The sequence below is a fragment of the Sphaerodactylus townsendi genome, linkage group LG05, assembly GCF_021028975.2.
Source record: "Sphaerodactylus townsendi isolate TG3544 linkage group LG05, MPM_Stown_v2.3, whole genome shotgun sequence".
Taxonomy (NCBI): domain Eukaryota; kingdom Metazoa; phylum Chordata; class Lepidosauria; order Squamata; family Sphaerodactylidae; genus Sphaerodactylus; species Sphaerodactylus townsendi.
Window position 1 is genome coordinate 68625243 of NC_059429.1, and position 14378 is coordinate 68639620.

At 36.1% G+C, this 14378-nt stretch overlaps 1 protein-coding gene across 5 annotated transcripts in view; it reads right to left on the reverse strand.

Annotated features, from left to right (window-relative positions):
* ELAVL4 (ELAV like RNA binding protein 4) overlaps positions 1-13706 on the reverse strand; it is a 139287-nt gene extending 125581 nt beyond the window's left edge. Inside the window, exon 1 of one of the 5 annotated variants that reach the window (XR_007244452.1) lies at positions 13559-13698. Coding sequence is in view for 4 of the 5 variants with exons in the window: in XM_048495708.1 (XP_048351665.1) it covers positions 13559-13675 (117 nt within the window). In the remaining variant the exon portion in view is untranslated. Of the gene's footprint in view, positions 1-10476; positions 10751-11217; positions 11432-13558 lie in introns of those variants that run through there. The other 4 variants (XM_048495708.1, XM_048495709.1, XM_048495711.1 and 1 more) reach the window with 4 other exon arrangements.
* Between the last annotated feature and the right edge of the window lie 672 nt (positions 13707-14378).

Genomic DNA, 14378 nt, shown 5'->3' on the forward strand with positions numbered 1-14378 from the left:
CTGAATGCTAACTTCAATGGAACACCCAAGAATAATAGTTATGCCTGTTTTTAATCAATTAGAAGCATCCTGAAATATTCAGGCATTCAGAAAGTATTAATACAAGGTTTATTGCCCAAGTTTCAATTTAAAAGTCAGAATTACCAAGCAGAAACAAAAGAAACTTGTGTTTTTGGAGAAAGGACTAAAAAAATAACTATTCCAATAAAGTAATAAAGGAATTGTAATAAATTAAGGTCACACATTAATACTGCAGTCCTGTGAAAACACAATTGGCCCTTTAAACTTATTGTGATCTGCTTGTGAATATGCAAGTTAAAGAGAATGCTCACTTGTTCTAGTAATTGGAGAGAAAATTAGCTACCTTAATTTCTATCCTTTTTCATCAACATAAATAATGTATCCTTTAAATATTACAATAACTCAAATTTATTTCTCAAATCTTGGCCACAGTCTTTGATTCTGACCTTTATTTTTGAACTTCACAGACCTTAGAAAATTCAAGGTTTTTATGAACTAAACATGTTTTTCAACCCTTTTCACGTCAGTTTTTTTTTTTTATTTAGAGTGTTTTCAAACATTCATTTATTCCACAGTGCAGATGATAGCATCTGAGACAAGTGAGAAAAAGAATCAGTGGCTGTATTATATAAAGCCCTCTCAACATTTTTAGGAGCAACAACAGGCCTGGCAGTTCCCTAGATTCCAGTCCAGAATTAGGTATCGGAAGATGTTCTGCATCCCCCAACATCTGAAAGTAGCTTTCCAATCACAATCCCAAACAGTGTCACTTGTTCAATGATAGCACTTGTAGCCCTTGAACCCAGTGGCTCCATTTTGCTAAGGGCTGACTAGTACCACAAAATGGAGGAGTCTGTTCCTTGTCCTGGAAGAAACCATCAGTATTAACAGAAAGAATCCAAGAAGTGCAACCCTTAATACTGTGTAACCCCCTCCCCAATGCTCCCCAAATTTCCAATTTTTCCGCTGGAAAACTCCTGGGAAAAAATATAGTCCTGTTTTCAGATATTTATTGTAAATGGGTAATTCTTTTTTGCTGCTGTCTCTGGCACTCCAGGAAGCTTTGTGCAAAAAAAAAAAAAAAGGAGATCCGTTAAAACATTGGGTACCTTTGCCAACTGTGGAGCACTGGCAAACTCCAAACTTTGCCATCTAGCCCTGACACTGAATGTCACCCACTAACTAATTTTAAAAATTCTTTTGAAGATTAATATGACCTAGTTGGGATCTTATAATCTTGAATAACTGGCTGTCTTCTTCAGGCAGCCCACTGTTTACTTGTTTTATATTGTTAAAACCTAGACACATCAGTGACCACACAGTACTGGGCACATTAATGACAGGCATAGGTCTAAGACAGTGTTTCCCAACCTTTTTGAGGTCAGGGTACCCTTGAACTCACTCTTCATATCTCACGGTACCCCTGCCGCCACCCTCCACCTTCCCCTCCCATTGCCCCTGCTTGCCACACACCCCACCTTCCCCTCCCAGGGTGAAGGGAAGCACTGGGGGTGGTGGTGGCTGCTGACCTTGTGGCAGGCCCTGCCCCATGGGCCAGCTCCATGTCCTCGCTGGCGCCGGTGGGAGACACCACAAAAATTAGGGGGGGGGCGGTAGTGTTGCCGCGGTACCCCTGGGACATGCTCACAGCACCCCAGGGTACCACGGAACCCTGGTTGAGAATGGCTGGTCTAGGAGATCAAATTAAAAGGGAACAACATGTGTTAAAAACATCTACTACTGTCAATTCTGGGTCATTCAAAAGTACTGGAAAAATACACCAGCCATTGTTTTACTAAAGCAGTAGATTTTACCAATAAGAGTTTATTAAGTTTGCATATAAACAAAAAAAAAATCTATTGCTGTGAAACATGAGCAGTTTTTACTAACATGGTCTACTGCCACAAAGAACAATCAGCAGATGATACATTACAAATAAAGTACATTCCCTGAATAAAACTTACAACTGTTCCATTACAAATAGACAGCCTCTTAAAATAATAATACAATCTTATTGTACATTCTTTGAGTAAGGAAAATAGAAATGCTTTCTGTTACATGCATTGTAACCAAGCAATGGTGACCGAGCAATTTTATATTTTTACATTTACAAGTGTTTGAAATATACAGTTATTAGCACACAAACTCCTATCATAATAATACAGAGAATCATGCATTTTAAGACATGCTAGAGAAGTACAGAGATCCACTTTCCAAGTCAGCTGGAATGCTACAATATTCCACTTTTAAATTTAAATATAGTACCCTAGTAACATGCACAGGACACAAATAACACAGCCCATCCATTGCAAGGTCTCCTATAATCCTGACAGAGTACCATAGTAAAATAGTATAACATTTTAAAATTACCATTACAAGTTGCTTAAAATTTGCCAATCTAAACTTGGATTGTGATTTCACATATGGAATCAGAAAGAAAATTTGCAAAAACCAAAAATAAAAGCTGCTGTTAATAGAAGACACCAAGATAATTGTTCAAAGAGTAGTAGAAGCTAAATCCTCATTAGAATAGAAGCAAGGTGAGTACAGAATTGGTTATATTTTGTAAATGGTGCATAATATTCAAATGTTGACAACTACAGCCACAAAGTTGACCAAGTTGTTTACAAATTCCCGAGCATAATTAATGAACTTCAGTCATGAGAAGAGAATGGAATGATAGAAGAAGAAGAAGAAGAAGAAGAAGAAGAGGAGGAGGAGGAGGAGGAGGAGGAGGAGTTTGGATTTATACCCCCCCTTTCTCTCCTGCAGGAGACTCAAAGGGGCTTACAATCTCCTTGCCCTTCCCCCCTCACAACAAACACCCTGTGAGGTAGGTGGGGCTGAGAGAGCTCCAAGAAGCTGTGACTAGCCCAAGGTCACCCAGCTGGCTTGTGTGGGAGTGTACAGGCTAATCTGAATTCCCCAGATAAGCCTCCACAGCTCATGTGGCAGAGCTGGGAATCAAACCTGGTTCCTCCAGATTAGATACAGGAGCTCTTAACCTCCTACGCCACTGCTGCTCGTAGGAAGCGACTTTGTCATTATTAATTACCTCTGCCTACGGGAGGTAACAGTCCTCTGGATTACTGGCAAAAGAAACAAAAAAACCCCCATAGTGGACAAATATTGGCTCTTCCTTCACCAGAAGGTGTCTGCAGTAAACTGCTCTCACTTAATACATGTTCCTTTGTTTAAATCGCTGAATAAACTTGATTGTAGGAAACATGGTAATTTCAGCCATATTTCCCACTTTATCAAATATTCAACTTACAAATATTTTCTTTAGTTACAATGCCAATGATGAAAAGATACTAAAAATATGGTCTCATTTTTTTTTGAATCACAGCTTTACTGTTAAATATAAACCATGCTTTCTAAATTATCAAACATGAGGTCAAATCATTAACCACATTCAGGATTATCTGAGTAGGGCAGACTTGTAGTGATTTTTAAGTACTTAAGAAGTACATAAGTACTTAAAAATACTTCTGTGTTGGACTACAGAATTAGCCTTCAATGGTTATATTCAAAGCCGCTTCAACTACTGCACTAAAACTGCAATATTATGCAAACTTGCTTGGGAGAAAGTCTCACTGAATACAGTATACAGTACAAGCTACAATCAATGAACAAGACAAGTATTGTATTTCATCTCTCTTTTTAAATTGCTCAAATCAGTGTATATCTAGCTAACTATATAACAATGTATATCTAGCTATTCTATTCTTTAGAACATCTGCTCGTACAGGAAAAAAAAATAAAAATAATATTGTTACAGTAGACCTGTCACACATTGGGAAGAGACTGGCATATTTGTGCATTATTTTAAATACAGTTTCTGTTAATGACAAGCTCTAATAATAATGGAATGAAAGTATCCAGATTTTCAAGATCAGGTGTAGATTTCTGTATGCACATTTCTCTTTTGACAATATAGGAGGTGATGCAAAACAAATTACCTTTGATAACTTGTGTATGCCAATTACAATCTATAAAACTCTAATGGTAGTTATTGTTTAATATTAAAAATGAACTTTCTGAAAGCTTGGCTGGACTGCCTGGAACACAACACTTTGTTATTTATATCAGAAATAAAATAGGCCCCTCTTGAAGATTTGCAGATAAATTACAACCAGTGAGTTCAGTTCAATATCAGTAAAAGTTAACATAAGAGCATGTATTCAGTCAGCACACAGGGGGAGATCCACATGTCCCACATCCCACATTATGCAGGGGATGGGAAAAAGCAGTTGAGTCATTCATGCTGTTTCTTTGAATGTTATGAGTGAATGTCAAGTTTTTTAAATGGTAGCTTGATCTTCTGAACATATGTTTGACTATTTGATCCCCCAATCGCTGATCAATGTACTGTTCTAGTGCTTGCAGTCTGCATGCTTTCTTCCTCTGTATTTTGCTAGAATGGTTCACCTTAGTATACCTATTAGTATCCAACATATGTGTGCATGTATGTGTGCGAGAAAGAATTCTGAGAGTACTGCTTGGAGCCCTTTATTGCAAACAACGCCAAAATCTGTGTCACATGTACAGTACTATAAATTCACATTTTGACAACTGATCTACAGTTAGGCTGCTTTTTCCTTAGAGGTCAATGCGATTTTAGAAGCCCATGTGCAGAATGTCAGCCTTTGTCTTTTATACACTAGCTAGTACAAAACAGATTGATTTCAATTTTACATACATTTGACAGAAATCTTTGAAGGCTAAATGTGTAGTAAAACAATGCTCATATGAAAGCTGTCTAATTTTAATTACCAGTGCACTTTAGCAGTGATAAATCTGGGAAAATAAGAATACTCTTGAATGACAAAAACACTAAAACACATGCAATTGTATTTGTGGAAAAGCTGGAATATAACTTGGAATTTCTTGAAAATGAAGACTATGAAGCTATAAATAGTTACTAAACTGGAGTCTTAGCTGTTAAATGTTGTATCTTGCCAGAAAAAAAACGTGTGAAGATAACAATGGTGCTATTTGAAAAATAAAAAACAAAAAGCTTGACTAGGGAAAACGAGTAGACAAAAAACACACCATTACTTACACTCCACTTTAAAAGCTTTTAAAAATGTTTATTGCTACATTTCATTTTTCGCAGCTCTTTCACATGATAAGAGAGAGCACAATGTTAAGATGGAGCCACCTGCTATTTTTCAGGTGCAAACCAGAGTAGGAATGTGCTAAGAATCTTTGAAAGATTATCAAATAAGCTATGCCAATATCATCACTGACCAACATGAAGTACTATCATATATTAATGTACAACCAAATTGACCTGGAAAAATCTAGTGAAGTATTTAGACTCAATATACTCATCTACAGAGAATTATAAATTAGAGAAAAGTGTCCAAGTGTCCTGTCATTCATCAAAAAAATACGTAATAAGTGTTGCGAAAGCACCTGGAATTTAAAAATGTTAACTACTGGAAAGATTCCAGCAGAATCACAGTCCAATGTCAACACTCAGAAACACTTAAGTGAACACAGAAGTGCTTTGCATAGATTTTCCTTGAAGCATTACAAATGATCGTACAACTTCTACACTCATTTGCATCAATTTCAAAACAAACAAGCAAAACAACTTCCCTTTTATTATCAATCTCACTAAAATGCCGCCCTACACACTGCACTAATACCAAATTCAGCACTTCTTCATATGGAGATAATCAAATGTGCCATAGCAATCACCATTTCCTCTTGTTTTACTTATAGGCGCTCATTTCAAGTTGAAGTATCTCTTAAGAGGCCAGGCCAAGGCCATCTCATTTGTTCATCACCCATGTAATAGTAGGCATAACTATGTTCACCTTAGCAACAAGAGAGTACTTCAGCATTTTATATACATTCCTGTTCCTAAATATATCCCAAGACAGCCTTTCAGAGAATTTCTAAAAAGCACTGTCAGCCTTTAGATGACCTTATTTCTTCTATGTTCTCACTGTCTTTTTATCCAATTTAATTAAGGGTTTCTTGCTGCTTCTCAGTATTTCCTGGCTCTTCTAGATTGCTACTTCATATTAAAAGGTACAGTTAAGGGAAGAATAATGTACAGGAATTACTCTCATTCCCCTCTTTATTTGAACAGGGCCCCACAGGCACAAAAGCTTTGCAATGGCTAAAGCAATTGAACATAGTTAATGTGGAAAATAAATAGCCCTAGCCATGGATGTAATTCCTAATGAATTAATATAGAAATAATCTCAGGTTATACATGACAACATAATCAAAATTTTATGAGTATTAAATGTATCCTTTCTCTAGTCAGAAATGTGTTTAAAACAAAACAAATCCTAATGTTACAAAATCATGCTGTCAGAATGCTGAACAGCTAGAACTCATTCTCACTGCTCCAAGCCAGCATTTTAAGAAGGAAAAGGGATAATAATTAAAAGTGTAAACAACCAAGTTACTGAGTAGTCAAACTACTGAGACATTAAATCAATGGCCTTCACACTTCTATACCAATTCAAAAATCTATCTTTCATTATCTCTCAGAGGGCATCACGGCACTCCAACAAGTTTACCCCTTCATGCTTTCCTTGCTTCCCCCCCATCCCCCATCCCGGATGGCTAATTTCACACAATTTATGTGGTGATATGTTAAAGGAGATTTCTTGCTTTTTTTTTTTTGCTTATGCTGTGACTAGTGACCTATAAATGTGTTCTGTACCCAATAATGTTCAGATCACTATCAATAAAATAAAATATAAATGCGAAATCTTTGCATCACTAATAGCTTCCATGAACATAAAAAATCTATGATAAACAGCAATACGTAAGGCATACTGTCATTTTAGCCCAAACACTTTTCAAGATGTTGAGAAAGCAAAGCTATATTTGCCTTTAAAAAGTTATTAGGAAATCATGCCTTCACTGGATTATGAAGTCTGATGTTATAGGAACTGTGCACATTTCAAACAACCTTGTCTGGTCTTGCAGAGGACCTAGTGTATTTAGTTTTACTATACAATGACTTTGGGACTACAAACGTGCACATGGCTCACTTGCATAAGCTTCTTCTACCACACAAATAGCCCACTTGCTCTTCTACCTCTGACAGAAGAGCAGAAATGGCAGATGGGCAATTGCCTTTCCAAAATATATTAGCTAATTTTGCAAAACCTAATCCCATCAGTGATTTAGCCCTGCATAATATTTCTTAAAAGTGTTCTCTCCGCAAACCCTAATGACATTGAAAAAAATACTGCATTGCAGTCTTTGCTAATGTATCAGAGGGTACCCAGTAAGATGTCCCAAGTCAAATCAGTATACATTCAAAGGCACTTAAGTATATATAGAGTAAAAACAGCACACAAGGGAACGAACATGTACCATTCTGTATATATATTTGCCTATATATTAAAAAATTTCATCCCTAAGTGCCCACCAGGCATGCCCATTTTTTAAACTTAGCACTATTTTATTAAATGCAAGGGGTCACTATATACTTTATGGAAAATCATGTGCAATCTAGAATTATAACCTCTGATTAAGGTTATACATAGGTAGGACACGCTGCATATAAAAACAGTTTCTAGTAAAAGAATTCCTAGCACATTCTAGGTACTGAAAAGTCTGAAAACCATTACCCATGGAGCCAAAAATGTGCATAATTAAAAAAGAAAAGAAAAAATGTCCAAGAACAATAGAGTAAGGTTCCTGAACAATGAGAATCTTCCACTTAAACTTAGGCTTCAGAGGCACAGGACCATACCCCATCTTTTAAGAGCAAGATATAACCAAATCATTCTCTTGAATTGGTTAATTCTTGGTCATCCTTTTATTGCAATCTTTTAAAACAGCATTTTGGTGCTTTTAATCAGCAGCTGAAAGAGGTAAAATGAACGAAACTAAAATAAGGATGGAGAGCCAGCAGAAAGAGTACCTCCCTATATCACAGCAATAGAAAGAACTGAATATGAAGGATGTTTTCAATTTAACACCTCTTAAATCAGAGTTATTCACCTGTTAAAATCTGAAAAAATGTACACATCTAAATTAAACATTACATACTTGTCACTTGCCTTAGCTTTCCAATAAAATGTTCATTTGCAGCAATTATCTTAAACCACTCACACATTTTTCAGGATTTTCTCCAACAGACTGAGATTCTATTCATAAGTCTTATATACTTGATCAAAAAAAAATCCTAAATGTTTGAGCTAACAAGAAATAAACAGTTAGATACACATTGAAGCAGTGGCCATTACATCAATCTCCAGACACCAAAAATGTAACAGATTGGTGTATGGAGATACATGGGTTAGAAAAAAAAAAATCTGGTACTGCTTAATATTGAATATTAAAAAGTGTATAAAGTAAATAAATTAAAGACAAACTGTCAAAACTACCAAAACTACCAGAAAACAATGGAGCTGTATACCGACTCTATTCTGGGGTGTGAGTGGGGTAGTTTGAATGCAAGATGAAGCTTATGGCTAGTTTGATAGTTTGAATGCAAGATGAAGCTTATGGCTATATTAAAAAGGTAGAAATGTCACAAAAATGGGTATCATATACATGAATCTGCATACCTCTCTTTTCCTGTGTTATATAGGACAATTACGTCTACCCTGAAGAATGCAGAAACATCAGTTAAATTGGCTAGTTTTAATCCTTCTCTTAACACTATTAAAATTATTACATTTTAATCCTGTGCAAATGAGCAATAATGTAACACTTGCCAATCATAAAAAGTGTGCTGTGTGTTTCTAATGTGCTTCTCTTATACTGGCCATACATCCAACATATGATTATCTTTAGCCCCTTTTCATTATATTTCCATCACTTCTCAAACTATAATGTTCTCTCGTGCTTTAAACATCCCCCACGGTATTTTAATAGATGCCACTATGCTATGTTAATTTTTATATACAGCAACATGTTGTACCATAAAAATTAGCAACAGATATGGAAGTTTGTACTTACAAGTACCTAGTTTGTATGTTGAAGCAAATACCACTTTTTAAAAGGTGGATATTATACTGGGATACAAGATCATGATACTGTAGGAATTGAAGTTGAACAGGAAAAGGAGTACGGCTCCATTATTTTTGGAAAACACTGTCCCATACATGAAATGAATGAGGGCAGTTATGTGAACATTATTCTGCTATATAATCACTGCATTTCACAAACACATTGCCAACAGCGCTTAACGTAAAAAAAAATCTTTGACTACAAGTTTGTGTACAGTTTCCATTTGATGGAATATTATGAGAGAGAATCAATTCCATTCAGCACCATGAGTCTTTATAATGAACTGCTTCTTCCAATCCTTGCACTTACATGCATCTGCAATTATACATCAGTAATAAAATGGTTTAAGTGCCCCCACCCACCCTATGCAGAAAAAGAACAGATGCTTTAAAAAAAGATTTTTAAAAAATAACTGTAAGATGGACCCAGATATGTAATTAACACTTATTTATAGAGAATAATTAAAGTTGTGAGTGCCACAAAGAACAGCAAAGATAATTGAGGTAGCCCCAGAATTTTTTTCTACATTATTTGCAGTATTCCCACATGACTGCCACCTGCTCCCCCACTCAGCTTCCCCTATGCTCGTTTCCCCGGCAACCTTTCATTGGCTTTTCCTCCCAGCTATCGCTTACAGTTCGGCTGCTCAGTCTAATCTTATTTGTTTTACACCCATCAAAACAAGCAGCTAGACAAAGAAAATCCTATAAGAATAGGAAAAAGACCATAGCTTTGTTCCCCAGTTTATAATAAGTATCCAAAGAGAGAGGCGACCAATGCCTGCAAAATGTTTAATTGAAACAAAAGTAGGGAGAATGAGGTGAATGTTAATGCTATTTTTCTCCCCCTGCAACCCCCTCCAAGAATTGCTCTGTTCTGCAAGATTCAAAAGTCTGTATTTGATCTTGCCATTTTGCACTATCTATGGGAAGCGCAAAAAGCAAAACGGGGGGGGGGGAGGGCGGGGAACAAGTCGTGTAGTTTCTGATTTTTCTGCCAGAAGAATACTCTAAAAATAGAAATACTACTATCACATTGATGACTGTAACTTCCCTCTGCATCAAAGAATAGGGAAAAGAAAGCACCCTTATTTCACAACAACATTAAGATTCCAGGGAAATGGTACATGCAGTTACTAGGTTTCTATTCAACTTAGCACTTGTGTAGCACAAATGAAGATTAAAAGGCATCATGTGCTGAGCATATAGTACAAAGACTGTCAGCGGAGATCATCCGAAAGCATGATCACAGAATAAAACACCCAGTGCCATTACACTTGCCTATATTTATATAACAGTTATACATACACATTACATACGTAGGTGCCCTCATTAGAAATCAAAACGACCAATAGTTTTATTTATGGTTCACAGTCTGCCATCCTAAGCAAGCATGATTCACAACCATTCAAGCCATACAAAACATATAAGCAGTTCCTTGCCAGTGTTCACTTACCATTTTCAAGCCATTCCACTCCATCTGTGATCACAAAGATGGACCCTTACAGCCCCTCACAGTGTCAAAAGCAAAAAGAACGTTATGTAAAAGCTGACATTCCTTCTTACAGAACTCCTGCCCAACGATGCAACAAATCGGCATATACTAGACACTGGTACACATACAAGCCGCCTCCTCTTTTTATGAGGTCATGACAGGAAACTCTTTGAAATACAATATGCAGCATTTACTGAAGCTCCTATAAATCACTCTAAAAAAATACCATGCCTACTGCGCAGTACTCCAGACCAAAAAGTATCAGTCCAACGCATTGCCTTATTTTATTTTTTCAAGGATTGCATTTTCCATGTGTGTTGCCTTCATGTGAATATGGGAAAATTAACCATGCCAACCCCCTCTTTTAGACCTTCAGCTGGCCACATGCAGGCTGCTGTTGGAAAGCAGCCTTTTCTTTATTCCAAGACAGAAATTATAATGACCTTAAAATGGCACACTACATCCTTACTGCCCTTTTATTAAAAACTAGTCAAAAATTAAAATGCAGAGAAACAAAGAAAGAAAAGAAGGAAGAGACATGAAGGGAGAAAGACATTTAACAAGCGAGCCATCGGGGAGCAAACTAAACTCATGTGACAACACAGACTCATCAAAACACGATTTGGGGAAAGCTATATGTTCCATACACAGACTAGGAAATACTGCTGCAACAAACAGATCTTAAAAACTGCTAATACCTACCATAACCATTCTTAATGGCAAATAATGGGTCTTGCAAGGCTTCAGTTCCTCTAAAGATCTGATATGGTTTCAGGGAATTAAATGTGTTATTGTATCTTTTTTTTTAAAAAAAATCCACAAAATACAGAGTGCAGATGTATGATGCAGCAAAAGGAGGGGGGGGGGAAGCACTGTGCTGAAGCTGCCTGATTTTAGAAAGTAGATAACAACTGAACAGAGCCTTGATGAAATTGGCTAACAGCTTTTCCTTTTTACATCCATTTATGGGACCATCTGTCAGCTGAAAGCAAGATCCGATTGGCTAGGGAAACTAAAGGAGGCGTTGCAACATCAGGTGCTATTGAAATTAGCTACTGCCAGATTGACAATGTTAATGATTTGGTGACCTCTACAACAACAGAGACCAGATTTCTGAACTGCTGCTTGTGTCTAGTAATTAAGGGCCAGTTTAAGAACAGCACTCATGCATGGATGGATTTTTATTCACACCTCTTTACCCCCTTGCCCCATTACTTACAAACACACACTGATGCCACACCTAAGAGTTTACAACACTATGACATCTAAGTGTTACACTTCGGTCAAATTTCCACAACTGTAGTCTCACACCTCTTCTGTACATTACTGTGAACTACAGGGTATTTGAACCACCTTATTTTTCTCCACAATCACTTCCCAGATAAAAACATATTTAATGTTCTGCCCCAGGCTATAAAAGATATGACAAAGACACTTTTATGTGCATTTTAACTATATTTATTCATAGATGTAATAAGTTTTAAACTTTGTATATTTTTCAAGTTTTCTTTATAACAGAGGATGTTCACATGCAATACATACATTTTAATGGATTCCTAATTAATGCAACAGTGTTTCTTAGATAACACTTTAACCAATATCTTCAAGTATGAAATTAAAATATTTTTCAAGAGTGTTATTTATCTTCTAATCTGGTTTAAAAGAAAGGACAAATGACCTACTACCCTATAAATTAGACTGCCTTGAAGTGTGGTCATGATAAGAATTGGAAGTTGCTTTGTACTTGTATCTCCAGTTAAAGCCGTATTGCAAACATTTCACACTTCAGCCACTGACTGAAAAGGCTTGTGTTGTTTTTATTTATAACCAGAAGAATTTTTTAAAGTGTGCATAGATTGGAGGAATAATTCCTTCACGCAACCTTCATGTAGCATTAGTAGCAATAAAAAGTAGCATTAGTGCTTTCATTGTTGTGTTCACTACTAAACATATTTTGTTCATTGTATAAAGTAAATAGAAATATTTCATCACCTATTTGTAATTGAAATTATTTGTAAGGTTCTACCACATTAAAAAATCACAGTAAAATATTATAACAGACTACGATATATGATTATTTATATTTCACTGAAGAACAACATATAACTTACACATCCATGATTCAATTATAATTATGCAAAACACACAAAGAGGCTGATTATAAAAGAGACACAGTCAAATCACTGATAAATTTTAAGTTTAATGCAACACTGGCATGAATTGTTTAAATCATCACAAGCATTTTGTTTCTCTTTGGATTCCACTGCTCCAACTAATGAAGATTTAACTAAACAGTTCAAAACTGAAAATATCGAACCATTTACAAGTAAATTTAATGGCATGATATGTACCCTAAGGATAACACAATATTTTAACCGAACAATTTTACTTGTAATGCTTATTTTGAATTATTATTTCATTGGTGGTTAAAAAAATAAACAGGAATGAAGAAATTTTCTTTCCATCATTTTTCTTGTCTCGGCATACTTCATTAGTCACTGAATGAGGATTCTGGACATCAGAAAGATTCAGCTTTTTGTCTAAAAACAATTGCAGATTTGTGTCCTAAACAAATTAGCTTTGCTTGCCAATTTCAAAATATATGCTTTGTGTCCATTGTGCACAAACATCCAAAAACGCACAAGTGCAATCTTAAAGAAAACAGTTTGGTTTTTAAAATGAAAGAAAAAATAAGGCAAAGAAAAAACTAACAGACAATTGCATGAATGTCCACAGAGTCCTCTCTCTCTAAGACAAAGGCATAATTCTATTGTTGGAAAAAGTCAGTCTTATTATCAGATTTCAAATCGGACTATTCATCTTTCAAGGTAAGGGGCTGACCACTACATCACCAGGAATGACACAAATTGTAAAGCATCAAGATTTTCAATAAAGTCTCTTGGCCATCAGCCAGGAACCATCCAAGAAAAAGTATAATTTCCATGCATTCTCTCTTTCTCTCCCTCCTCTCAAAAACTTAAAACATGGCTATTCCATTTTCCAGTTGAAATTACAGAACTGCCTTTTCCCTTTTCTTCCTTACCATAAATGAGCAGTTTCTTGACTCATTAATGACAGTTTCCCTTAAAAGAAGTGATCTCATAGCACTGTGTCCCTCTCCACCATGCATACATCCCAAAGGTTGCGGGTATCTCAGCATCAGGAACTGCTAGCAAGCTCTCTCATACAGAGCCCAGATGGACTATACCAGAAGCCAATTCTGTGTTAATAACTACCTACTCTGTGCAGTTAAGAAGCCTTACGTGGCATAATGTCCTAGGAAACAGCAGCTGATTAACACTGCAAATAAAAGACAGTCCTGTTATCTAAAATGATTGATTAGGGGGACCTAAATAATGCAGCAAAGGAGGATTTATATTTCCCCCCTTTTAAATCTCTCAAATTGAGAATGGAATCTTTTCGAAGCGTATGAAGAAAGAAGAAGAAAAAAATAATTGCTAGCAAAATATTACCTCATTATTTAACAAAGAAACACTAAACGTTTTGGTGATTTCAAACATCTTGCCAGAGATTTGGATTTAAACAAAACCCAAACAGAAAGAGAATCTTCTGCAAGTCCAGTCCTACAAAGGGAATGTAAAATTTCCTCCACACGTTTGCTCTTTGGACTTAACACATAATATCTAGCTGCATTTTCCTTGATAGCATGCAGAATAATTCACTTCTGTAACATGTAACTGCTCTCTTTGCTAAAATAGCCTGCTGCCCTAAACGTGGCTGATACTTAAACTATTCTTTAAAGTAATAGTTCACTCTCTAACCACCAGGTGGGCAGTGTGGAATGAATCAAAACAATCTTGAGATTGTCTTTGAATAGATTGTACTGTGATTTCCCATACAAA